At 49.3% G+C, this 26,772-nt stretch overlaps 1 protein-coding gene across 4 annotated transcripts in view; it reads right to left on the reverse strand.

Annotated features, from left to right (window-relative positions):
* Nucleotides 1–26,772, reverse strand: part of LOC115133923 (cyclin-dependent kinase 17-like) — a 73,937-nt gene that overhangs the window by 10,365 nt on the left and 36,800 nt on the right. For all 4 annotated transcript variants that reach the window (XM_065022311.1, XM_065022309.1, XM_065022310.1 and 1 more), the window contains exons 5-12: nt 12,868–12,993; nt 9,407–9,463; nt 8,272–8,481; nt 3,928–3,990; nt 2,087–2,210; nt 1,702–1,822; nt 863–960; nt 540–645 (exon numbers count right to left, since the gene is read on the reverse strand). In XM_065022311.1, the coding sequence (XP_064878383.1) occupies nt 540–645; nt 863–960; nt 1,702–1,822; nt 2,087–2,210; nt 3,928–3,990; nt 8,272–8,481; nt 9,407–9,463; nt 12,868–12,993 (905 nt within the window). The remainder of the gene's footprint in view (nt 1–539; nt 646–862; nt 961–1,701; nt 1,823–2,086; nt 2,211–3,927; nt 3,991–8,271; nt 8,482–9,406; nt 9,464–12,867; nt 12,994–26,772) is intronic.

A 26,772-nucleotide genomic window follows, 5' to 3' on the forward strand; every position in this document is an offset into this window, starting at 1 on the left:
GCTCATGCTCATTCCCCTGGACACCAGCTCATGCTCATTCCCCTGGACACCAGCTCATGTTCATTCCCCTGGACACCAGCTCATGTTCATTCCCCTGGACACCAGCTCATGTTCATTCCCCTGGACACCAGCTCATGTTCATTCCCCTGGACACCAGCTCATGTTCATTCCCCTGGACACCAGCTCATGCTCATTCCCCTGGACACCAGCTCATGCTCATTCCCCTGGACACCAGCTCATGTTCATTCCCCTGGACACCAGCTCATGTTCATTCCCCTGGACACCAGCTGATTTAAGGACATGTTGCTGTGTGGGAATCTAAGTTTCTTCGGAAAAAGGCGTCTGCTAAATGACCATGTTTCAAATCAAAGATGGTCAGATGTTTTTAGAACTCTGCAGTGGTCTAACGTGGTCTACTAGTGTCCTACTCTTGTCGGTCTGAGAACATCTGACAAACATTTAATTATGAGTGAAATGTCCCTTTAATATGATGTAACCACTCCCAACAGATCTGTACCCAGGCCTGCAGCCCTACATACCTGGGAGCATGGTTGATGAGGGGCTGTGTCTTGTACTTGGGGAACTTGTAGGACTTAAACTCATCCATGGAGGAGATGCCAGGCCAGTTGTCCTCTGAGGGTGTTCCTGTTGGAGGGGGGAGAGGGCAGTCACAGGGGCTCTAGCATAGCAGCTGACTGTCTACAAAGATGTAGGTTAAATAAAAGGTTAAAAGTAGAATTTAATGCGTGGTGCCGTGGCACATACAAGCAAATTCAAAATGACACACACACATTACAGAGAGCAGATATATTTAATTTCACCATGTCATGTTGTTTTCCCACCACCAGGTGGCAGCACTCACCCAGCAGTCTGAAGATGAGGTGCAGTTCGTCCTCCACAGTAGAGCCAGGGAACAGAGGCCTCCCGGCAGCCATCTCATAAAATATACAGCCCACACCCCTGGGGTTGAAAAGATGAGGTTCGGGGTCAAATAAGAGTCAATACAGGTCTTCATAGGGGGAGTCTGTACCCAACATTCACTTAACTTTTCCTGCCCTCCACTGTAAATGAGATGCATGGCTATTCTCATTATTCAAGGGAACATAAGGACGTCAGAGCGTGGTAGATACAGAGGTCGATATGTGGGTCAGGATGGATTTCAGTTTTGCATATATAATTCAGATTAGAAGATCATGGTTCCTGATAACCCATTCTCAAGAAATGCTCATGATTCTACGTTGGTTCTCTCACGGTTCTACGCTGGTTCTCTCACAGTTCTCTCACGGTTCTACGTTGGTTCTCTCACGGTTCTACGCTGGTTCTCACGGTTCTACGCTGGTTCTCACGGTTCTACGCTGGTTCTCACGGTTCTACGCTGGTTCTCTCACGGTTCTACCACGGTTCTACGCGGGTTCTCCCACGGTTCTACGCTGGTTCTCCCACGGTTCTACGCTGGTTCTCTCATGGTTCTACGCTGGTTCTCTCACGGTTCTACGCTGGTTCTCTCACGGTTCTACGCTGGTTCTCTCACGGTTCTACGCTGGTTCTCTCACGGTTCTACGCTGGTTCTCTCACGGTTCTACGCTGGTTCTCTCGCGGTTCTACGTTGGTTCTCTCGCGGTTCTACGTTGGTTCTCTCATGGTTCTACGTTGGTTCTCTGTTGGTTCTCTCATGGTTCTACGTTACTTCAGCTCACTCACCACATGTCTATCTGTGTGGAGTACTCAGAGGATCCCAGTAGAACGTCAGGAGGTCGGTACCAGAGCGTCACCACCTCGTTGGAGTACGTCTTAGTGGGGACTGACTTGGCCCGGGCCAGACCTGGAACAAAATAACAAGGAGTTACACAATGGAACATTACTGTCTTCACTGAATAGACCGGCTCATTGTCAGCAATCATGCCGAACTGAACCAAGCTGACCTGTACTGTGCTGGCCTGGTTACACCTCCACCATAGTTGCAGAAATCAGACTAAGTGAAAAGGAAATATCGGAGCTAGCTGAGTACGGTTCAGGTCTGCAGGAAAGTATGAAGAGCGTTATAAACTCCCCAGAACCCGGGGTAGAACGAGAACATGTCTCTTACCGAAGTCGGCCAGTTTGAGTTCTCCTCGTTCGTTGATGAGCAGGTTCTGAGGCTTCAGATCTCTGTGTAGAACCTTCCGTCTGTGACAGTAGGACAAACCTCGCAGGATCTGAAACATGAAGATCTGAGACAAAACAACAAAGATGATGTCAGACTGGCCGTCAGGACACTTCTGTGGAAATATAAATCATGTAGTGTAGTCAGCAAAATGATAATCATCTTCAGCTTACTGTGCATGGGTAGGAACAAAGGCTTGTTAGTTTCTCGAATATTTCCATTCGATCAGAATAACTATTTTTCCTTTTTCCAGAGAGAATTTAAATTTGAGGTGTGAAACCAAAATCACACAGACACCTGTCAACGGCGTGAAATGTGCGTGTGAGAGTAGCAAGCATCAATTCACAAACTCTGCGTAGCGTATGACAACCAAATTGGCATGAAAATCCATAATAAAACTGTTCGCTATTCAGCCACCGGGAATTCCTTTTAAAATGTTTACATTTATTTTTATTTTTGAATTTTACCCCCTTTTTCATGGTATCCAATTGTTAGTAGCTACTATCTTGTCTCATCGCTACAACTCCCGTACGGGCTCGAAGGTTGAAAGTCATGCGTCCTCCGATACACAACCCAACCAAGCCGCACTGCTTCTTAACACAGCGCGCATCCAACCCGGAAGCCAGCCGCACCAATGTGTCTGAGGAAACACCGTGCACCTGGCAACCTAGGTTAGCGCGTACTGCGCCCGGCCCGCCACAGGAGTCGCTGGTGCGCGATGAGACAACATTTAACATTACATTTAAGTCATTTAGCAGACGCTCTTATCCAGAGCGACTTACCGGTCAAACCCTCCCTAAACCGGACGACGCTATGCCAATTGTGCGTCGCCCCACGGACCTCCCGGTCGCGGCCGGTTACGACAGAGCCTGGGCGCGAACCCAGAGTCTCTGGTGGCACAGCTGGCGCTGCAGTACAGGGCCCTTAACCACTGCGCCACCCGGGGAGGCAGGGAATTCCTTTTGACCTTAGATGTCCTACGGGGGCCACCGTAGCTGGACTAGTTGTTGATTTGCTAGCTTATGAGGATGTTGTTTCTAATACATCCAAGCCATTTATAAACAACTAGATCTCGTTCTTTCTACAGTTTCCCCTCTTGATATCAGAGTCCTGGAGTTTCCCAGCCATAGTCTGCCTCGACTATATGATGGAAATCACCACGGGCAGGTTGCAATTCTTTTCAAATATGGAGCCTATTTGACTGATAAACCTTAGCCCAATACATGTTAAACTACATCTCGTTCTTTCTACAGTTTCCCCTCTTGATATCAGAGTCCTGGAGTTTCCCAGCCATAGTCTGCCTCGACTATATGATGGAAATCACCACGGGCAGGTTGCAATTCTTTTCAAATATGGAGCCTATTTGACTGATAAACCTTAGCCCAATACATGTTAAACTACATCTTTAGTCTACTTAGCATTGGGAAGATCATAATGATTCCCCAAATTCCTTTTCTACAAGCGACCCACGTAATTTATCTGCTTACTTTACCAGCATTACTTCGCGTAGATGTAAGAAAAATAGACTTGCTTTCTAACTTGACGTGCTATGATGCCGTAGATGCTCGAGGCCCGTATGTTTTCTCTCACTGACTAGTACAACGCTCGTTCGTACGCTTTAAAAAACAAACACTTTTGTTGGAATTGAGCTTGACACGTTCAAGTGATTAAGTCGATGTTCCACTAGTCACCAGCAGGGGGAATAGGCTTTTAGCACTGAAGGAGCCTTGCATATCTACGGAGATACGGAGACCTGGCAGGCGTTCTGTAGACACTACACTCACCTTGACGTTCTGCATGCTCAGGATGTTCCCACAGTCGTCCATGTACTGCTTCAGGTCCTTGTCCTACAAGTGAGTGGAGAGGAAGGGGCAGATATTCAGTCAACCGGGAAAGGGGCAGGCATTGTCAAACAACCGGGAAAGGGGCAGACATTGTCAACCGGGAAAGGGGCAGACATTGTCAACCGGGAAAGGGGCAGGCATTCAGTCAACCGAGAAAGGGGCAGGCATTCAGTCAACCGGGAAAGGGGCAGGCATTGTCAAACAACCGGGAAAGGGGCAGACATTGTCAAACAACCGGGAAAGGGGCAGACATTGTCAAACAACCGGGAAAGGGGCAGACATTGTCAAACAACCGGGAAAGGGGCAGACATTGGAAAGGGGCAGACATTGTCAAACAACGGGAAAGGGGCAGACATTGTCAACCGGGAAAGGGGCAGACATTGTCAACCGGGAAAGGGGCAGACATTGTCAACCGGGAAAGGGGCAGACATTGTCAACCGGGAAAGGGGCAGGCATTCAGTCAACCGGAAAGGGGCAGGCATTCAGTCAACCATTGTCAAACAACCGGAAAGGGGCAGGCATTTCAAACAACCGGGAAAGGGGCAGACATTGTCAAACAACGGGAAAGGGGCAGACATTGTCAAACAACCGGGAAAGGGGCAGACATTGTCAAACAACCGGGAAAGGGGCAGACATTGTCAAACAACCGGGAAAGGGGCAGACATTGTCAAACAACCGGGAAAGGGGCAGACATTGTCAAACAACCGGGAAAGGGGCAGACATTGTCAAACAACCGGGAAAGGGGCAGACATTGTCAAACAACCGGGAAAGGGGCAGACATTGTCAACCGGGAAAGGGGCAGACATTGTCAACCGGGAAAGGGGCAGACATTGTCAACCGGGAAAGGGGCAGACATTGTCAACCGGGAAAGGGGCAGACATTGTCAACCGGGAAAGGGGCAGACATTGTCAACCGGGAAAGGGGCAGACATTGTCAACCGGGAAAGGGGCAGACATTGTCAACCGGGAAAGGGGCAGACATTGTCAACCGGGAAAGGGGCAGACATTGTCAACCGGGAAAGGGGCAGACATTGTCAACCGGGAAAGGGGCAGACATTGTCAACCGGGAAAGGGGCAGACATTGTCAACCGGGAAAGGGGCAGACATTGTCAACCGGGAAAGGGGCAGACATTGTCAACCAGGAAGGGGCAGACATTGTCAACCAGGAAGGGGCAGACATTGTCAGCCAGGAAGGGGCAGACATTGTCAACCAGGAAGGGGCAGACATTGTCAACCAGGAAGGGGCAGACATTGTCAACCAGGAAGGGGCAGACATTGTCAACCAGGAAAGGGCAGACATTGTCAAACAGGAAGGGACAAACAAAATCAAATCAAATTTTATTTGTCACAAACACATGGATCGCAGATGTTAATGCGAGTGTAGCGAAATGCTTGTGCTTCTAGTTCCAAGAATGCAGTAATAACCCTACGAGTAATCTAACCTAACAATTCACAACAACTACCTTATACACACACGTATAAAGGGATGAAGAATATGTACATAAAGATATATGAATGAGTGATGGTACAGAACGGCATAGGCAAGATGCAGTAGATGGTATCGAGTACAGTATATTTAAGAAGAGTAATGTAGGGTATGTAAACATTATATTAAGTGGCATTGTTTAAAGTGGCTAGTGATAAATTTTTTACATACATTTTTCCAATATTAAAGTGGCTGGAGTTGAGTCAGTATGTTAGCAGCAGCCACTCAATGTTAGTGATGGCTGTTTAACAATCTGATAGCCTTGAGATTGGTGTTTTTCAGTCTCTCGGTCCCTTCTTTGATGCACCTGTACTGACCTCGCCTTCTGGATGATAGCAGGGTGAACAAGGCAGTGGCTTGGGTGGTTGTTGTCCTTGATCTTTTTGGCCTTCCTGTGACATCGGGTGCTGTAGGTGTCCTGGAGGGCAGGTAGTTTGCCCCCGGTGATGCGTTGTGCAGACCTCACTACCCTCTGGAGAGCCTTACGGTTGTGGGCGGAGCAGTTGCCGTACCAGGTGGTGATACAGCCCGACAGGATGCTCTCGATTGTGCATCTGTAGAAGTTTGTGAGTGATTTTGGTGACGAGACAAATTTCTTCAGGCGCTGCTGCGCCTTCTTCACCATGCTGTCTGTGTGAGTGGCCCAATTCAGTTTGTCCGTGATGTGTACGCCGAGGAACTTACTACCCTCTCCACTACTGTCCCGTCGATGTGGATAGGGGGGTGCTTCCTCTGCTGTTTCCCGAAGTCCACGATCATCTCCTTTGTTTTGTTGACGTTAAGTGTGAGGTTATTTTCCTGACACCACACTCCGAGGGCACTCACCTCCTCCCTGTAGGCCGTCTCGTCGTTGTTGGTAATCAAGCCTACCACTGTAGTGTCGTCTGCAAATTTGATTCAGTTGGAGGCATGCATGGCCACGCAGTCGTGGGTGAACAGGGAGTATAGGAGAGGGCTCAAAACACACCCTTGTGGGGCCCCCAGTGTTGAGGATCAGATGTTGTTACCTACCCTCACCACCTAGGGGCGGCCCGTCAGGAAGTCCAGTACCCAGTTGCACAGGGCGGGGTCGAGACCCAGAGTCTCGAGCTTGATGACGAGTTTGGAGGGTACTATGGTGTTAAATGCTGAGCTGTAGATGATGAACAGCATTCTCACATAGGTATTCCTCTTGTCCAGATGGTTTAGGGCAGTGTGGTTGCGATTGCGTCGTCTGTGGACCTATTGTGGCAGTAAGCAAATTGGAGTGGGTCTAGGGTGTCAGGTAGGGTGGAGGTGATATGGTCCTTGACTAGTCTCTCAAACCACTTCATGATGACGGAAGTGCTACGGGGCGGTAGTCGTTTAGCTCAGTTACCTTATCTTTCTTGGGAACAGGAACAATGGTGGCCTCTGGAAGCATGTGGGAACAGCAGACTGGGATAAGGATTGATTGAATATGTCCGTAAACACACCAGCCAGCTGGTCTGTGCATGCCCTGAAGACGCGGCTGGGGATGTCGTCTGGGCTGCAGCCTTGCGAGGGTTAACACGTTTAAAGACCTGAGCGCGGTAGCTTCCGGTTTAAGTTTCTGTCTATAGGCAGGGAGCAACAAAATGGAGTCGTGGTCAGCTTTTTCAAAAGGAGGGCGAGGGAGGGCCTTATATGCGTCGCGGAAGTTAGAATAGCACAATCGATATGCTGATAGAATTTAGGGAGTCTTGTTTTCAGATTAGCCTTGTTAAAATCCCCAGCTACAATGAATGCAGCCTCAGGATATGTGGTTTCCAGTCTACATAGAGTCCAATAAAGTTTGTTCGGGGCCATCGATGTATCTGATTGGGGGGAATATATGCAGCTGGGATTACAATCTAAGAGATTTCTCTTTGTAGATAATACGGTCGACATTTGATTGTGAGGAATTCTAAGTCAGGTGAACAGAAGGACTTGAGTTCCTGTATGTTGTTATCATCACACCATGTCTCGTTAATCATAAGGCATGACCCCCGTCCCACCCCTCTTCTTACCAGAAAGATGCTTGTTTCTGTCGGCGCGATGCGTGAAGAAACCGGGTGGCTGTACCGACTCTGATAACGTATCCCGACTGAGCCATGTTTCCGTGAAGCAAAGAACGTTACAGTCTCGGATGTCTCTCTGGAATGCTACCCTTGCTGGGATTTCATCAACCTTGTTGTCAAGAGACTGGACATTGGCGAGAAGTATGCTGAGGAGCAGTGCGCGATGTGCCCGTCTCCGGAGGCTGACCAGAAGACCGCCTCGTTTGCCCCTTTTATGGCGTCGTTGTTTTGGTTCGCCGGCTGGGATCCGATCCATTGTCCCCGGTGGTGGACCAAACACAGGATCCGCTTCGGGAAAGTCGTATTCCTGGTCGTAATGATGGTGAGTTGACGTTGCTCTTATATCCAGTAGTTCCTCCCGACTGTATGTAATGAAACCTAAGATGACCTGGGGTACCAATGTAAGAAATAACACTTAAAAAAACTAAATACTGCATAGTTTCCTAGGAACGCGAAGCGAGGCGGCCATCTCTGTCGGCGCCGGAAGTAAACCAGACATTGTCAAACAGAAAGGGGCACAGAATACAGCAGCAACAGAAAACACCCAACATCTAGATAGAACCTGCCGGGACTACAAGTGATGTGAACTTTAAAATACTTTAAGGATCAACCAACAGCACATGAACCAAAAATAAGATCATTGTATTTGTCAAACTATCGCTTTCATTTCACATTCTACTATCTAGTCTTTCCACCGTAGGCTAGAAGTTGTAACAGAAGGGAATGTTTTTGTGCCTCTCACCAGGTACTCGAAGACTAGCGTCAGGGACTTCTCTGTGTGGATGATGTCGTGCAGCGTCACTATGTTGGCGTGTTTCAGGTCCTTCAGTAAGGACACCTCTCTGATAGCAGTGCAAGGTGCTCCCTCCTCGTGCTCCAGTCTGATCTCCTTCAGAGCCACCAGGTTGTCTGTCAGTTTACTCCTTCCTTTAAACACTGTAGCATACGTTCCCTGGAGGGAGAGAGGGGAGAGCGAGAGAGAGAGATTAGAGAGAGGGATGGAAGAGGGAGATGAGGGAGAGGGATGAGAAAGGGAGAGAAGGAGAAAGGGATGAGAGGGGGGTGAGAGAGGGAGATGAGAAAGGGATGAGAGAGGGATGGAAGAGGGAGAGAGGGGAGGGGGGTGAGAGATGAGAAAGGGAGAGGGATAAAATAGAAAAGAGGGATAAAAAAGGGATAAAAGAGGGAGAGAGGGATGAGAGAAGGGAGGAGGGGTGAGAGATGAGAAAGGGAGAGAGGGGGTGACAGAGGGGAAGGGGGTGAGAGGGAGATGAGAGGGGATGAGAGAGATGAGAAAGGGATGAGAGAGGGATGGAAGAGGGAGATGAGAGGGGGTGAGAGATGAGAAAGGGAGAGGGATAGAAGAGGGAGATGAGAGGGGGTGAGAGATGAGAAAGGGAGAGGGATAGAAGAGGGAGATGAGAGGGGGGTGAGAGAGGGGGGTGAGAGAGGGGAGGGAGGTGAGAGATGAGAAATGGAGAGAGGGGGTGACAGATGCAAATCCAGAGTTATTATTATCATGATGTGATGAACTATATTACATTTAGACTGCGTTGAATCACTGATCTATAAATCACCTTCCATCCCAAATAACTCGTCACTATGTGACACAGATGAGTGTTTCTGCACCTCTCCTTGGCCAAACTGATCCCCTCTAAAACACACTGATGATCAGCAGAGGTGAGGGGTCAAGGTCTCCATGAACTCAATGACCAGGTTTAAGGTAGAATGACTGAGTGTTAAATAACCAAATGGCCATGAGGAAAAACATGCAGCTGTGGTCTTTCAGACATAGTGAGCAAGTAGGATATCAGGGAGAGGAAGCCAAATCGGTATGTGTCTGAGCACAGAGAGAGAGAAAGAAGCAACACACACACCTCTCCTAACTTGTCCAGTTTGATGTATGTCTCAAGCTTCCCAAATCCAATTTCAGACTGAAAGAAAAGATGAATAAACATTTATGTTAATGAGGTTCATGTCCTTGTTAACAGTGACCGACTTATACCTACAAACGTTTCACAAAACCTTCTGGCGGGTGTGTGTGTGTGTGTGTGTGTGTGTGTGTGTGTGTGTGTGTGTACTATATGGTCCCACTGGGTGTAATTTCATCTGACATTGGCTTTGATGTTGTGAAAGGGAGGAGGCAGTTTGGTGCATGTGAGTGGAAGCATGTGATTCGCTTAACAGAACAGTGAACCATACCGTTCCTCTATTCTCATCCTGACAGGCAGCAGCATAAACACACACAGCGGTGCAAACAGAAGACAACAGGGAGTGGAGGAGACCAGGCGTGAGCTCTCTCTGTCAGTCTCCCTCTCTCTGTCAGTCTCCCTCTCTCTGTCAGTCTCTCTCTCTCTCTCTCTGTCAGTCTCAGTCTCGCTCTCTCTGTCAGTCTCCCTCTCGCTCTCTCTGTCAGTCTCGCTCTCTCTGTCAGTCTCCCTCTCTCTGTCAGTCTCCCTCTCTCTGTCAGTCTCCCTCTCTCTGTCAGTCTCCCTCTCTCTGTCAGTCTCCCTCTCTCTGTCAGTCTCCCTCTCTCTGTCAGTCTCCCTCTCCCTCTCTCTGTCAGTCTCCCTCTCCCTCTCTCTGTCAGTCTCAGTCTCTCTGTCAGTCTCCCTCTCGCTCTGTCAGTCTCCCTCTCGCTCTCTCTGTCAGTCTCGCTCTCTCTGTCAGTCTCCTCTCCTCTCTGTCAGTCTCCCTCTCCCTCTCTCTGTCAGTCTCCCTCTCCCTCTCTCTGTCAGTCTCCCTCTCCCTCTCTCTGTCAGTCTCCCTCTCCCTCTCTCTGTCAGTCTCCCTCTCCCTCTCTCTGTCAGTCTCCCTCTCTCTGTCAGTCTCCCTCTCTCTGTCAGTCTCCTCTCTCCTCTCTCTCTGTCAGTCTCCTCTCTCCTCTCTCTCTGTCAGTCTCTCCTCTGTCAGTCTCCCTCTCTCTGTCAGTCTCCCTCTCCCTCTCTCTGTCAGTCTCCCTCTCTCTCTCTCTGTCAGTCTCCCTCTCCCTCTCTCTGTCAGTCTCCCTCTCCCTCTCTCTGTCAGTCTCCCTCTCGCTCTCTCTGTCAGTCTCCCTCTCTCTGTCAGTCTCCCTCTCTCTGTCAGTCTCCCTCTCTCTGTCAGTCTCCCTCTCTCTGTCAGTCTCCCTCTCCCTCTCTCTGTCAGTCTCCTCTCTCTGTCAGTCTCTCTCTGTCAGTCTCCCTCTCTCTGTCAGTCTCCCTCTCGCTCTCTCTGTCAGTCTCCCTCTCGCTCTCTCTGTCAGTCTCCCTCTCTCTGTCAGTCTCCCTCTCGCTCTCTCTGTCAGTCTCCCTCTCTCTCTCTGTCAGTCTCGCTCTCTCTGTCAGTCTCCCTCTCGCTCTCTGTCAGTCTCGCTCTCTCTCGCTCGCTCTGTCAGTCTCCCTCTCGCTCTCTCTGTCAGTCTCCCTCTCGCTCTCTCTGTCAGTCTCCCTCTCTCTCTGTCAGTCTCTCCCTCTCTCTGTCAGTCTCCCTCTCTCTGTCAGTCTCCCTCTCTCTGTCAGTCTCCTCTCTCTCTCTGTCAGTCTCCCTCTCCCTCTCTCTGTCAGTCTCGCTCTCTCTGTCTCCTCTCTGTCAGCTCTCTCTGTCAGTCTCCCTCTCTCTGTCAGTCTCTCTGTCAGTCTCCCTCTCAGTCTCCCTCTCTGTCAGTCTCCCTCTCGCTCTCTCTGTCAGTCTCCCTCTCGCTCTCTCTGTCAGTCTCCCTCTCTCTGTCAGTCTCCCTCTCGCTCTCTCTGTCAGTCTCCCTCTCTCTGTCAGTCTCCCTCTCTCTGTCAGTCTCCCTCTCTCTGTCAGTCTCTCTCTCTGTCAGTCTCCCTCTCTCTGTCAGTCTCTCAGTCCTCTCTCTGTCAGTCTCCCTCTCTCTGTCAGTCTCCCTCTCTCTGTCAGTCTCCCTCTCTCTGTCAGTCTCCCTCTCTCTGTCAGTCTCCCTCTCTCTGTCAGTCTCCCTCTCTCTGTCAGTCTCCCTCTCTCTGTCAGTCTCTCCCTCTCTCTGTCAGTCTCCCTCTCGCTCTCTCTGTCAGTCTCCCTCTCGCTCTCTCTGTCAGTCTCCCTCTCGTCTCTCTCAGTCAGTCTCCCTCTCGCTCTCTGTCTCTGTCAGTCTCCCCCTCTCGTCTCCCTCTCTCTGTCAGTCTCCCTCTCTCTGTCAGTCTCCCTCTCCCTCTCTCTGTCAGTCTCCCTCTCTCTCTCTCTGTCAGTCTCCCTCTCCCTCTCTCTGTCAGTCTCCCTCTCGCTCTCTCTGTCAGTCTCCCTCTCGCTCTCTCTGTCAGTCTCCCTCTCTCTGTCAGTCTCTCTCTCTGTCAGTCTCCCTCTCGCTCTCTCTGTCAGTCTCCCTCTCTCTCTGTCAGTCTCCCTCTCGCTCTCTCTGTCAGTCTCCCTCTCGCTCTCTCTGTCAGTCTCCCTCTCGCTCTCTCTGTCAGTCTCCCTCTCGCTCTCTCTGTCAGTCTCCCTCTCGCTCTCTCTGTCAGTCTCCCTCTCGCTCTCTCTGTCAGTCTCCCTCTCGCTCTCTCTGTCAGTCTCCCTCTCGCTCTCTCTGTCAGTCTCCCTCTCGCTCTCTCTGTCAGTCTCCCTCTCGCTCTCTCTGTCAGTCTCTCTCTCAGTCTCCTCTCTGTCTCTCCTCTCTGTCAGTCTCCCTCTCTCTGTCAGTCTCTGTCAGTCTCCCTCTCTCTCGCTCTGTCAGTCTCCCTCTGTCAGCTCGCTCTGTCAGTCTCCCTCTCGCTGTCGCTCTGTCAGTCTCAGTCTCCCTCTCTCTGTCAGTCTCCTCGCTCTGTCAGTCTCCCTCTCGCTCGCTCTGTCAGTCTCCCTCTCGCTCGCTCTGTCAGTCTCCCTCTCGCTCGCTCTGTCAGTCTCCCTCTCGCTCGCTCTGTCAGTCTCCCTCTCGCTCGCTCTGTCAGTCTCTCTCTCTGTCAGTCTCCCTCTCCCTCTCTGTCAGTCTCTCTGTCAGTCTCCCTCTCTCCAGTCTCTCTCTCTGTCAGTCTCCCTCTCCTCTCTCTGTCAGTCTCCCTCTCCCTGTCAGTCTCTCTGTCAGTCTCTCTCTCTCCCTCTCTCTGTCAGTCTCCCTCTCCCTCTGTCAGTCTCTCGCTCCTCTCGCTCGCTCTGTCAGTCTCCCCTCTCTCTGTCAGTCTCCCTCTCTCTCTGTCAGTCTCCCAGTCCATCCCCTCCCGTCCATCACTCCATCCCCCTCTCTGCCCCCTCTGTTTTCCTCTGTTCTGTCCTCTCTCTCTCCCCTCCATCCCCCCTCTCTCATCTCCGTGCCCCCCTCGTTTTTTCTCTGCCCCCCTCTCCACCCCCTCCCTTCCCCTCTCTCTCCCTCTCTCTCTCTCACCCTCCCTCCTCTCTCTCTCACCAATGATGCTCTTCGGGAGCGGCGGCTGAGGGGCTGGTCGAAGGAGGGGCTGTTGAGCTGTAGTTTCTCCAGGTAACCATCTGGAATACGGATGTCAGCAGGTAAGGACAGACGCTTGTTCAGGTCCTACACACACACACACACACACAAACACACACACACAGAGAGAGAGAGAGAGAGAGAGAAAGAGAGAGTGAGGGAGGGGGTGAGAGAGTGATAGAAACTCCTGGACTCCCCAATAACTGACCAGGACCTCTATAAGAAACTTCAAGCCCTCAAATAAATAAAAAAGCATGCTAACCTGATGGCATCCTAAATGAGATGCTCAAACTCACTAGTGCAAAATTTCAATTGGCTATATTAATTAAAACTGTTTAATTTAATCCTGAGTGTAGGTTATTTCCCTGACATCTGGAATCAAGGACTCATAATCCCAATCTTTAAGAGCGGAGACAGATTTGACCCTAACAATTACAGAGGAATTTGTGTGAACAGTAACCTGGGGAAGGTTTTCTGTAGTATTATAAATGTAAGAGATCTAAACTTCCTTAATAAGCACAATGTCTTGATTTATATCAAAACATTGCTTGACTGATCATATTTACACCCTACACACCCTGATAGATAAACATGTCCACCAAAATATATAAGCTTGCTTTATCGACTTACAAAAAGCATTTGATTCTATTTGGCATACAGGATTGTTCTACAAAGTTATTGAAAGTGGTGTTAGGGAGTAAAACATATGACATAATTAAATCAATGTATACTGGCAATACGTGCAGCATTAAAATTGTCAAGAAAAGAACCAAATTCTTTAACCAGGGGCGGGGCCTTCGCCAGGGTTGCAATCTGAGCCCTGCACTCTTCAATATTTACGTCAACAAATTGGCCACTAATCTAGAAAAATCCTCAGCCCTTGGTGTTAGTCTACACAATTCCGAGGTTAAATGCCTACTCTTCTCAGATGACCTATGCCTGCTGTCACCCACAGCACATGGCCTACAGCAGAGCCTGGACCTGCTAGAGCAGTACTGCCAGACCTGGACCCTGGCAGTAAACCCCAAAAGGACTAAAATAATGATTATCCAGAGAAAATCCAGATCTCAGGGAATTAGACCAAAGTTCTCAATTGGTACAAAATATAGAGTACTGCACACACTACATTTACTTAGGTTTAAAAAAACAAGCTCAAATGGACACCTTAATGAGGCAGTGAATGAGCTGAGAGAGAAAGCATGCAGGGCATTCTACACCATTAAAAAACAAATTCAAATTGAAATACCTATTAAAATTTGGCAAAAACTAATTGAATGTGTCATTGAACCACTTGCACTTTATGCCAGTGATGTGTGGGGTCCACTTGCAAAACAAGATTTCATCAAATGGGACAAACACCCCATTGAAACCCTATATGCAGAGTTCTGTAAGATTCTCCTACATGTCCAGAAGAAAACTACAAACAATGCATGCAGGGCAGAATTCGGTTAATATCCACTAATAATAGGAACTCAAAAAAGAGCAATTAAGTTTTGTAAACACCTAAAATAGCGACCCCCTCTCATATAAATTACCAAGCCCTGTAATGCCAAGAGCTGAGCAAAGAAAAGAGTCCCCTCATCCAGCTGGTCCTGGGCCTGAGTTCACAAACTTGTTATACTAACACACTGAAGCCTAATCAGAATAAAACAAATTACAACACAATCATTGCTTATTGGGAAACACAAGCACAGTGCTATCTGGCCATAAATCGACAGCACACCGTGCTGACAATGATTACTGATCAAAACCTTGACAAAGTACAGGCTCAGTGAGCACAGCCTTGTCATTGAGAAGGGTAGACACAGAAAAACCTGGCTCCCTGTAGAGGAAAGGCTGTGCAACCACTGCACAACAGCAGAACCCGAGAGGGAGCTGCATTTCCTGACAAAATGTGAAAAATATAAAACAATTAGAGAGTGTCATTTCCCCAAATTTGAAACCCTGATTCAAGGTTTCAAAGACCTCTCTGATGAGGATAGGCTACCCGTCCTGTTGGGGGAGGACGCAGAGAGCTGTGGGTTGGCAGCACACTACATTGCTGCCTGCCATAAGATGAGGGACAGTGTCTGACAGACCAATCAACCTGCACATGTCCTCTACTGTATGATTATTGTTATTGTTCAGTGTATGGTTATTTTGACCCTTGGTTATTGTTGTTACTGTTGTCCCGCTGACAATTTTGATTCTTATTATCTTAATATTGTAAATATCCAAAATAAGCTTTGGCAATATGTACATTGTTACGTCATGCCAATAAAGCGAATTGAATTGAGAAAGACAGACAGAGAGAGAGACAGTGAAAACAGCTAGGTAAAATGCTAATGTAAATCTAGACCTAAAGTAAACAGAGTCAACTCTAAACCAATACTGTGGACCCTAAACTAAACAGAGTAGAGGAGACCCTAAACTAAATCCTGGGGGAGATCCTTGGACTCTTGGTAGCTCAGTTGGTATGGCACTTGTAATGCCAGGGTTTTGGGTTCGATTCCTGGGATCACCCATTTGTAAAATGTATGCATGCATGACTAAGTGCTTGGGATAAAACCGTCTGCTAAATGGCATATATTGTAATGAAACAGGCAGGGAGCAGGTCTCGACCCCTCGACCTTCGAACCAGAGGTCCGACGCGCTATCGACTGTGCCGCAAAAAGCCTGCTTCTGCGTGCTCCTCCTGCGGCAGAGTAGATTTCCGCGCTTATAAACCCAGGGTAGTTACACTATTATTATTTTACAACAGTTGCTTCTAGCCCCATGAACAGCCCACCTAGGACTCCATTATCTAACAGAGAGTACTGTGTGTGTGTGTGTGTGTGTGTACGTTATAAACGGTATCCCTGAGGCTGTGTAACAGACATGGGTTCATGACCTTATCCCCGAGGAAACCTGCCCGAAAATATGAGCTTGATGGCTTGTTATATAGAAGCGCGCGCACACACACACACACACACACACACACACACACACACACACACACACACACATTCATGCATTTCCTCTGTTGGTTAGATTACTGGATGTTAATCTCTCTGACTGTTTAAAATCCACTCCCACCCTTTCTGAGGCAATGCTGAAGTAACAGTGGGAAACTGGGTTTATGCAACACTGAACTATCAAATGGTTTTCTCCAGTGTCTAACTATATGATTGACCCCGTCCAAGCAGCACATATAAAAAACAGTCAGTTTTACATGATCTTTCTAGTGCTGAAAGAACCAACAACTATCTAGTATCGACCCTGCCGCCTCTGCCCCCGCTGCCCCCCGCCGCCTCTGCCCCCCCTGCCCCCGCTGCCCCCCTGCCGGCTCTGCCCCCTGCCCCCACCGGCTCTGCCCCCCCGCCCCCTCCTGCCCCCCACCGCCTCTGCTGCCCCCCCGCCGCCTCTGCCCCCTGCCCCCACCGCCTCTGCCCCCTGCCCCCCGCTGCCCCCGCCGCCTCTCTGCCCCCCCCCTGCCCCCACCGGCTCTGCTCCCCCCTGCCCCCCCGCCTCTGCTGCCCCCCGCCCCCTGCCGGCTCTGCCCCCTGCCCCCACCGCCTCTGCTGCCCCCTCCCCCCCCCCCCTGCCCCCACCGGCTCTGCTCCCCCCTGCCCCCACCGGCTCTGCCCTTTCTGTTTCTGTCTGGAATGTGACTATGGTCTCATCTGCCTTTTGGTTGTGTAGTTATAGGCTGTAACCGGTCGTAACTAGGGGGATGTTGAATCGTGCTTTATACAGTATGTTGAGAGAGTAGCAGCATAGGTAAGTGTTATTGCTGCTATTACTGGATTGGTGTTTTCTTTGTTTAAATTAAAGAAATCTTATTGGTCTATCTATCTTGAGCTACGGAATCCTATTGGTCTATGTCCCTCCAGTGCCAGGATTGGCGATATCGGGGGCGGGGGGGGTGTTATCCGTTAGCTGACCTCTGAACCCCTTCCCCCTCTACAGTTGTCCAATCATCCGGTCCTAATCCCGTACAACGGGGCCCATCTGGAACGTATTACATTGTGTAATCCCATACAGTGATGTAATCCCAGAACAGCCATGTATCCTCTAGTCTACTTACCACTACAGGACTATATAATACTACTGAACAGCCATGTTTCCTCTGTAGACTACAGGACTATATAATACTACTGAACAGCCATGTTTCCTCTGTAGACTACAGGACTATATAATACTACTGAACAGCCATGTTTCCTCTGTAGACTACAGGACTATATAATACTACTGAACAGCCATGTTTCCTCTGTAGACTACAGGACTATATAATACTACTGAACAGCCATGTTTCCTCTGTAGACTACAGGACTATATAATACTACTGAACAGCCATGTTTCCTCTGTAGACTACAGGACTATATAATACTACTGAACAGCCATGTTTCCTCTGTAGACTACAGGACTATATAATACTACTGTAACTGACTGACCGCAGACACAGAGGAGGCTCAGTCAGAGAGTTCGGGGAATCCCTTCGTACAGTATGTCAGGTCCACGGTTTAAAAGTTATAGTGGGTATAATGTTGTAATCATTATTGTATGGTAACGGCAAAGGAAAATATACACATTCAGAATGGACGATACAGTTCGATTCTCCTCTGAACTTTAGGGGCAACTTCACCAGGAGCCCTGGTATATGGAGGAGAGCTGGTACCTTGTGATTGGGCCCAGGCTCCAGGAGCCCTGGTATATGGACTGTGTGATAGGGCCCAGGCTCCAGGAGCCCTGGTATATGGACCGTGTGATAGGGCCCAGGCTCCAGGAGCCCTGGTATATGGACCGTGTGATAGGGCCCAGGAGCCCTGGTATATGGACCGTGTGATAGGGCCCAGGAGCTCTGGTATATGGACCGTGTGATAGGGCCCAGGCTCCAGGAGCCCTGGTATATGGACCGTGTGATAGGGCCCAGGCTCCAGGAGCCCTGGTATATGGACCGTGTGATAGGGCCCAGGCTCCAGGAGCCCTGGTATATGGACCGTGTGATAGGGCCCAGGCTCCGGGAGCCCTGGTATATGGACCGTGTGATAGAGCCCAGGCTCCAGGAGCCCTGGTATATGGACCGTGTGATAGGGCCCAGGCTCCAGGAGCCCTGGTATATGGACCGTGTGATAGGGCCCAGGCTCCAGGAGCCCTGGTATATGGACCGTGTGATAGGGCCCAGGCTCCAGGAGCCCTGGTATATGGACCGTGTGATAGGGCCCAGGCTCCAGGAGCCCTGGTATATGGACCGTGTGATTGGGCCCAGGCTCCAGGAGCCCTGGTATATGGACTGTGTGATAGGGCCCAGGCTCCAGGAGCCCTGGTATATGGACCGTGTGATAGGGCCCAGGAGCCCTGGTATATGGCTAGGGCCCAGAAGCCCTGGTATATGGACCGTGTGATAGGGCCCAGGAGCTCTGGTATATGGACCGTGTGATTGGGCCCAGGCTCCAGGAGCCCTGGTATATGGACCGTGTGATTGGGCCCAGGCTCCAGGAGCCCTGGTATATGGACCGTGTGATAGGGCCCAGGCTCCAGGAGCCCTGGTATATGGACCGTGTGATTGGGCCCAGGCTCCAGGAGCCCTGGTATATGGAGGAGAGCTGGTACCTTGTGATTCGGCCCAGGCTCCAGGAGCCCTGGTATATGGACCGTGTGATAGGGCCCAGGCTCCAGGTGCCCTGGTATATGGACCGTGTGATAGGGCCCAGGCTCCAGGAGCCCTGGTATATGGACTGTGTGATAGGGCCCAGGCTCCAGGAGCCCTGGTATATGGACCGTGTGATAGGGCCCAGGAGCCCTGGTATATGGACCGTGTGATAGGGCCCAGGAGCCCTGGTATATGGACCGTGTGATAGGGCCCAGGAGCCCTGGTATATGGACCGTGTGATAGGGCCCAGGAGCTCTGGTATATGGACCGTGTGATTGGGCCCAGGCTCCAGGAGCCCTGGTATATGGACCGTGTGATTGGGCCCAGGCTCCAGGAGCCCTGGTATATGGACCGTGTGATAGGGCCCAGGCTCCAGGAGCCCTGGTATATGGACCGTGTGATTGGGCCCAGGCTCCAGGAGCCCTGGTATATGGAGGAGAGCTGGTACCTTGTGATTCGGCCCAGGCTCCAGGAGCCCTGGTATATGGACCGTGTGATAGGGCCCAGGCTCCAGGAGCCCTGGTATATGGACCGTGTGATAGGGCCCAGGCTCCAGGAGCCCTGGTATATGGACCGTGTGATAGGGCCCAGGCTCCAGGAGCCCTGGTATATGGACCGTGTGATGGGCCCAGGCTCCAGGAGCCCTGGTATATGGACCGTGTGATAGGCTCCAGGCGTGTTGTTATATGGATCGTGTGAAAGGCCCCATGCGTGCTGCTGAAAAAGGCCCCAGTACAGCAGTGTCTACTGTATTGACAGTTATTGATGGAACAGTGGGACAGAACGGCTACTAGCAGAAGTGTGGACTCAAGTCACAAATATGATGACTTGCAACTCGACTTTGACACCAATGACTTGTGACTTGACTTGAGCCTTATGACTCGACCTGACTTGATACCCTCCCCAACCCCAAATATTAAAAATTATGCTATTAAAAAGTGTGCCAGCTGAGAAAAAGTTGTGAGTGACGGTGAAGAGGAATGTCGGCGGGTGAATTCAGATGGAGCCCTTGGAAAGATGACCCCCAAAATTATTATTTTCGGATATAAAGATGACTCTGTATCAACAAAAAAATGGTTTGCAACTTACAAAACATGCGGAAAGAAAATTACAGAAGGAGGAACAACAACTTCCAACTTTGTTCGACATTTGAAGCTGCACAAAGAACAGTAAGTCGTGGCTAATATAACCGACAGCTATATATTTTATTACGTTACTGGTGTACTATGTAGGCAACGTAAAGTTAAATCAATGAGCCGCCACACAGTCAGTCAGTCAGTGCGGGACGTGATCATTGCACCCAGATTGAGCTACAACTGGCTAGGTAGTTGGTAGCCTAAATCCTGCCTGATGTTACTGCTGTTCCTAAAACCAATGACATACGTCAGTCTACTGTAACCACATAGAGAGAGTGTGTGTTTTAAGGTTGGGCGATTGTGTTCAAGCCTACATCGCCCGATTGCGCCCCATAGCGATCCTCGATCACTATTGGGGGGGGGGGGGGGGTCTTTCTCATGGCTACCCATGTATTTCCATGGAAATATAACGTTTATTTGGAAAGTATTAAGTAAATGTAATATACTAACTATGACTCTTGTTGAAAATATGAAATGGTATTACATTTGGTGAAGAGCACATTATGACTTGTTTAGGACTTGAATGGTCTTGACTTGGGATGGTCTTGACTTGGGACTTGAGTGCTAAGACTTGAGACTTACTTGTGACTTGTAAAAACAATAACTCGGTCCCACCTCTGACTACTGGTATGTGGAGCGCCTTCCCTCTCCCTGTGTGCTAAAGGAAATGTGTCAATACTCATAAGGCATGTGATGGGATGTGTTGTGGTGCTCTGGGCTGAAGCTGTGGTGCTCTGGGCTGAAGCTGTGGTGCTCTGGGCTGAAGCTGTGGTGCTCTGGGCTGGAAGCTGTGGTGCTCTGGGCTGGAGCTGTGGTGCTCTGGGCTGGAGCTGTGGTGCTCTGGTGCTCTGGGCTGGAGCTGTGGTGCTCTGGGGCTGTGGTGCTCTGGGCTGGAGCTGTGGTGCTCTGGTGCTCTGGGCTGAAGCTGTGGTGCTCTGGGCTCTGGGCTGAAGCTGTGGTGCTCTGGGCTGGAGCTGTGGTGCTCTGGGCTGGAGCTGTGGTGCTCTGGGCTGGAGCTGTGGTGCTCTGGGCTGGAGCTGTGGTGCTCTGGGGCTGTGGTGCTCTGGGGCTCTGGTGCTCTGGGGCTCTGGTGCTGGGGCTCTGGTGCTGGGGCTCTGGTGCTCTGGGGCTCTGGTGCTCTGGGGCTCTGGTGCTCTGGGCTGGAGCTGTGGTGCTCTGGGCTAGAGCTGTGGTGCTCTGGGCTGGAGCTGTGGTGCTCTGGGCTAGGGCTGTGGTGCTCTGGGCTGGAGCTGTGGTGCTCTGGGCTGGAGCTGTGGTGCTCTGGGCTGGAGCTGTGGTGCTCTGGGCTGGAGCTGTGGTGCTCTGGGCTGGAGCTGTGGTGCTCTGGGCTGGAGCTGTGGTGCTCTGGGCTGAAGCTGTGGTGCTCTGGGCTGAAGCTGTGGTGCTCTGGGCTGGAGCTGTGGTGCTCTGGGCTGGAGCTGTGGTGCTCTGGGGCTGTGGTACTCTGGGCTGAAGCTGTGGTGCTCTGGGGCTGTGGTGCTCTGGGCTGGAGCTGTGGTGCTCTGGGGCTGTGGTGCTCTGGGCTGAAGCTGTGGTACTCTGGGCTGGAGCTGTGGTGCTCTGGGCTGAAGCTGTGGTGCTCTGGGCTGAAGCTGTGGTGCTCTGGAGGGGGTCAATCAAACAACGCGTTCCAAAACACACAAAGCAGGACTCTGTAGGGAGTGGCTCTGAACAGGAGCTAACTGGCGAATTGTGGATCGCCTACAGGAGGCAGCGTGGGGAGAGCTATTTAGCTAGCACAGTCAGAGAGAAGGGGGAGGGAGAGCTATTTAGCTAGCAGTCCGAGAGAAGGGGGAAGGAGAGCTATTTAGCTAGCAGAGTTAGAGAGAAGGGGGAAGGAGAGCTATTTATCTAGCAGAGTCAGAGAGAAGGGGGAAGGAGAGCTATTTAGCTAGCAGAGTCAGAGAGAAGGGGGAAGGAGAGCTATTTAGCTAGCAGAGTTAGAGAGAAGGGGGAAGGAGAGCTATTTAGCTAGCAGAGTCAGAGAGAAGGGGGAAGGAGAGCTATTTAGCTAGCAGAGTTAGGGAGAAGGGGGAAGGAGAGCTATTTAGCTAGCAGTCAGAGAGAAGGGGGAGGGAGGCTGGAAGAGAGAAATAAAGAGAGAGAAAGAGAGGGTGAATGAAAAGAGAGAAAAAAAGAGAAAACCAGAGAGGAAGAGAGGTGTTGTTTGTGGGGTTTCACGTTCCTGTGTAAGGAACATGTAGGTTTCTAGCAGACTCAAACCTCTCTGTAGATAATGCAGTGGTCTGTGTCAATATATACAGTAAGGAACATGTAGGTTTCTAGCAGACTCAAACCTCTCTGTAGATAATGCAGTGGTCTGTGTCAATATGTACAGTAAGGAGCATGTAGGTTTCTAGCAGACTCAAACCTCTCTGTAGATAATGCAGTGGTCTGTGTCAATATGTACAGTAAGGAACATGATAATGCAGTGGTTTCTATGCAGACTCTAGCAGACTCAAACCTCTCTGTAGATAATGCAGTGGTCTGTGTCAATATGTACAGTAAGGAGCATGTAGGTTTCTAGCAGACTCAAACCTCTCTGTAGATAATGCAGTGGTCTGTGTCAATATGTACAGTAAGGAGCATGTAGGTTTCTAGCAGACTCAAACCTCTCTGTAGATAATGCAGTGGTCTGTGTCAATATATACAGTAAGGAACATGTAGGTTTCTAGCAGACTCAAACCTCTCTGTAGATAATGCAGTGGTCTGTGTCAATATATACAGTAAGGAACATGTAGGTTTCTAGCAGACTCAAACCTCTCTGTGGATAATGCAGTGGTCTGTGTCAATATGTACAGTAAGGAGCATGTAGGTTTCTAGCAGACTCAAACTTCTCTGTAGATAATGCAGTGGTCTGTGTCAATATGTACAGTAAGGAGCATGTAGGTTTCTAGCAGACTCAAACCTCTCTGTGGATAATGCAGTGGTCTGTGTCAATATGTACAGTAAGGAGCATGTAGGTTTCTAGCAGACTCAAACCTCTCTGTAGATAATGCAGTGGTCTGTGTCAATATGCACAGTATATGAAAGCATATACACCATGTGGAAAGTTTTACTTCAGGTTTTTGATGTTGTGAATGCCAATTGTGAGAAGAAAAAAAACACCCATTGGTTTTTCTCTTCTGTTTTGTTGTTCCCAAGGCAGGCCTCGTTGCTCAGTACTTTTCTGGAAAACAACCAATCCCTTTCCCTAGTGGACATCACATGCCCTTCACAGTTTGTCTTCCAAAGCTAGATTTACAGTAGTAAGATTTAGATTCTATACTAGTTTATACTAGTATATACATATATAATATATATAGTATATATTTATACTAGGATACTAGTTTGATGATAAACAATGATGCTGTCGTGTGCGTGTGCGTGTGCGTGTGTGTGTGTGTGTGTGTGTGTGTGTGTGTGTATGTGTCATTGTAAAGGGTTTAAAAACACTGCTTCCCATACTTGTTCAATGAACCATAGACAATTAAAGAACATGCACCTGTGGAACGGTCGTTAAGACACTAACAGCTGACAGACGGTAGGCAATTAAGGTCACAGTTATGAAAACTTAGGACACTAAAGAAGCCTTTCTACTGACTCTGAAAAACAACAAAAGCAAGATGCCCAGGGTCCCTGCTCATCTGCGTGAACGTGCCTTTGGCATGCTGCAAGGAGGCATGAGGACTGCAGATGTGTTGTAAGGCAGACATCACAGGCAACAACGTCGCCTATGGGCACAAACCCACTGTCGCTGGACCAGACAGGACTGGCAAAAAGTGCTCTTCCCTGACGAGCCAAGGTTTTGTCTCACCAGGGGTGATGGTCGGATTCCCGTTTATCGTCAAAGGAATGAGCGTTAGACCGAGGCGTGTACTTTGGAGCGGGATCTATTTGGAGGTGGAGGGTCCGTCATGGTCTGGGGCGGTGTGTCACAGCATCATCGGACTGAGCTTGTTGTCATTGCAGGCAATCTCAACGCTGTGCGTTACAGGGAAGACATCTAACTCCCTCATGTGGTACCCTTCCTGCAGGCCCATCCTGACATGACCCTCCAGCATGACAATGCCACCAGCCATACTGCTCGCTCTGTGCGTGATTTCTGCAAGACAGGAATGTCAGTGCTCTGCCATGGCCAGCGAAGAGCTGGGATCTCAATACCATTGAGCACAGACTGGAATATGTTCCTGGATTCATCCAATGGCATTGAGGAATACATCACCTCAGTCATCGGCTTCAACAATAAGTGCATCGATGACGTCATCCCCACAGTGAATGTACGTACATATCCTAACCAGAAGCCATGGATTACAGGCAATCATCCGCATCGAGCTAAAGGTTAGAGATGACACTTTCAAGGAGCGGGAGACTAATCCGGACGCTTATAAGAAATCCCGCTATGCCCTCAGACGAAATATCAAACAAGCAAAGCGTCAATACATGATTAAGATTGAATCTGACGCTCGTCGGATGTGGCAGGGCTTGAAAACTATTACGGACTACACAGGGAAACCCAGACGCCAGCTGCCCAGAGCCTACCAGACGAGCTAAATGCCTTTTATGCTTGCCTTGAGGCAAGCAACACTGAAGCATGCACGAGAGCACCAGCTGTTCTGGATGACAAAGCCACTGGGCCAGACGGAATACCAGGACGTGTAGTCAAAGTATGCGCGAACCAACTGTCAAGTGTCATCACTGACAAACCTCTCCCTGACAGAGTCTGTAATACCTACATGTTTCAAGCAGACCACCATAGTCCCTGTGCCCAAGGAACAAAGGTAACCTGCCTAAATGATTACCGACCCGTGGCACTCATGTCGGTAGCCATGAAGTGCTTTGAAATTCTGGTCATGGCTCACATTAACAGCATCCTCCCGGACACCCTAGACCCACTCCAATTCACATACCGCTCCAACAGATCCACAGATGACACAATCTCAATCGCACTCCACACGGCCCTTTCTCACCTGGACAAAAGGAACACCTATGTGAGAATGCTGTTCATTGACTACAGCTCAGCGTTCAACACCCTAGTGCCCACGAAGCTCATCACTAAGGACTCTGGAACAAAATACCTCCCTTTGCAACTGGATCCTGGACTTCCTGAAGGGCCACCCCCAGGTGGTAAAAGCAGACAACAACATGTCTGCCACGATGATCCTTAACACTGGGACCCCTCAAGGCTTGTGTACTTAGTCCCCTCCTGTATTCCCTGTTCACCCACGACTGCGTGGCCAAACACGACTCCAACACCATCATTAAGTTTGCTGATGCCACAACAGTGGTAGGCCTGATGACCGACAACTATGAGACAGCCTAGAAGGAGGAGGCAACAACCTCTCCCTCAATGTGAGCAAGACTAAGGAGATGATCGTGGACTACAGGAAAAGGAAGGCCGAACAGGCCCCCATTAACATCAACGGGGCTGTAGTGGAGTGGGTTGAGAGTTTCCAGTTCCTTGGTGTCCACATCACCAACAAACTATCACAGTCCAAACATACCAAGACAGTCGTGAAGAGGGCATGTCCCCCCAGGAGACTGAAAAGATTTGGCATTGGTCCCCAGATCCTCAAAAGGTTTTACAGCTACACCATCGAGAGCATCCTGAACGGTTGCATCACCGCCTGCTCGGCATCTGACCGAAAGGCGCTATAGAGGGTAGTGCAAACGGCCCAGTACATCACTGGGGCCAAGCTTCCTGCCATCCAGGACCTATATAATAGGCGTGTCAGAGGAAAGCCCATAACATTGTCAGAGACTCCAGTCACCCAAGTTATAGACCGCGCCAAGTCTTGGACCAAAAGACTCAACAGCTTCTACCACCAAGCAATTCAGAAAACTGCCACCACACAATTTACATTGACCCCTCTCCCTTTTGTACACTGCTGCTACTCGCTGTTTGTTTGTTACCTATGCATAGTCACTTCACCTCCACCTACATGAACAGATTACCTCCACCTACATGAACAGATTACCCCCCTGTATATAGCCTTGACATTGTTATTCTTATTGTGTTACTTTTAATTTTAGTCTACTTGGTAAGTATTTTCTGCACTGTTGGTTAAGGGCTTGTAATTAAGCATTTCACGGTAAAGATTCGGACCGCAGAGTGAAGGAAAAGGAGCCAACAATTGCTTAGCATATGTGGGAACTCCTTCAAGACAGTTGGAAAAGCATTCCAGGTGAAGCTGGTTGAGAGAATGCCAAGATTGTGCAAAGCTGTCTATTTGACGAATCTCAAATATATTTTGATTTGTTTAACACTTTTCTGGTTACTACATGATTCCATATGTGTTATTTCATAGTTTTGATGTCTTCACTATTATTCTACAATGTAGAAAATAGTAAAAATAAAGAAAACCCTGGAATGACTAGGTGTTCTAGAACCTTTGACCAGTAGAGTGTGTGCGCACGCACACATTCAAAAGTTTGGGGTCACTTAGAAATGTAAATTTGTCCATTAAAATAACATTGAATTGTTCAGAAATATACCGTACACATTGTTAATGTTGTAAATGACTCTTGTAGCTGGAAATGGCTGATTTTTTAAGGAATATCTACATAGGCGTACAGAGGCCCATTATCAGCAACCAGCACTCCTATGTTTCAATGGCATGTTGTGTTAGTTAATCCAAGTTTGTCATTTTAAAAGGCTAATTGATCATTAGAAAAACCTTTTGCAATTATATTAGCACAGCTGAAAACTGTTGTTCTGATTAAAGAAGCAATAAAACTAGGACTATCTGGAGCATCAGCATTTGTGGGTTTGATTACAGGCTCAAAATGGCCAGAAACAAATACATTTCTTCAGAAACTCTTCAGTCTATACTTGCTCTGAGAAATGAAGGCTATTTCCATGCGAGATATTCTCAAGAAACTGAAGACCTCGTACAACGCTGTGTACTAATCCCTTCACAGAACAGCTCAAAGTTGCTCTAACTAGAATAAAAAGAGGAGTGGGAGGCCCCGGTGCACAACTGAGCAAGAGGACAAGTACATTAGAGTGTCGAGTTTAACCAGTATAGTTTGAGAAACAGACGCCTCACAAGTTCTCAACTGGAAGCTTCATTAAATAGTACCCGCAAAACACCAGTCTCAACGTCAACAATGAAGAGG

Source organism: Oncorhynchus nerka, linkage group LG9a, assembly GCF_034236695.1.
Source record: "Oncorhynchus nerka isolate Pitt River linkage group LG9a, Oner_Uvic_2.0, whole genome shotgun sequence".
NCBI lineage: Eukaryota > Metazoa > Chordata > Actinopteri > Salmoniformes > Salmonidae > Oncorhynchus > Oncorhynchus nerka.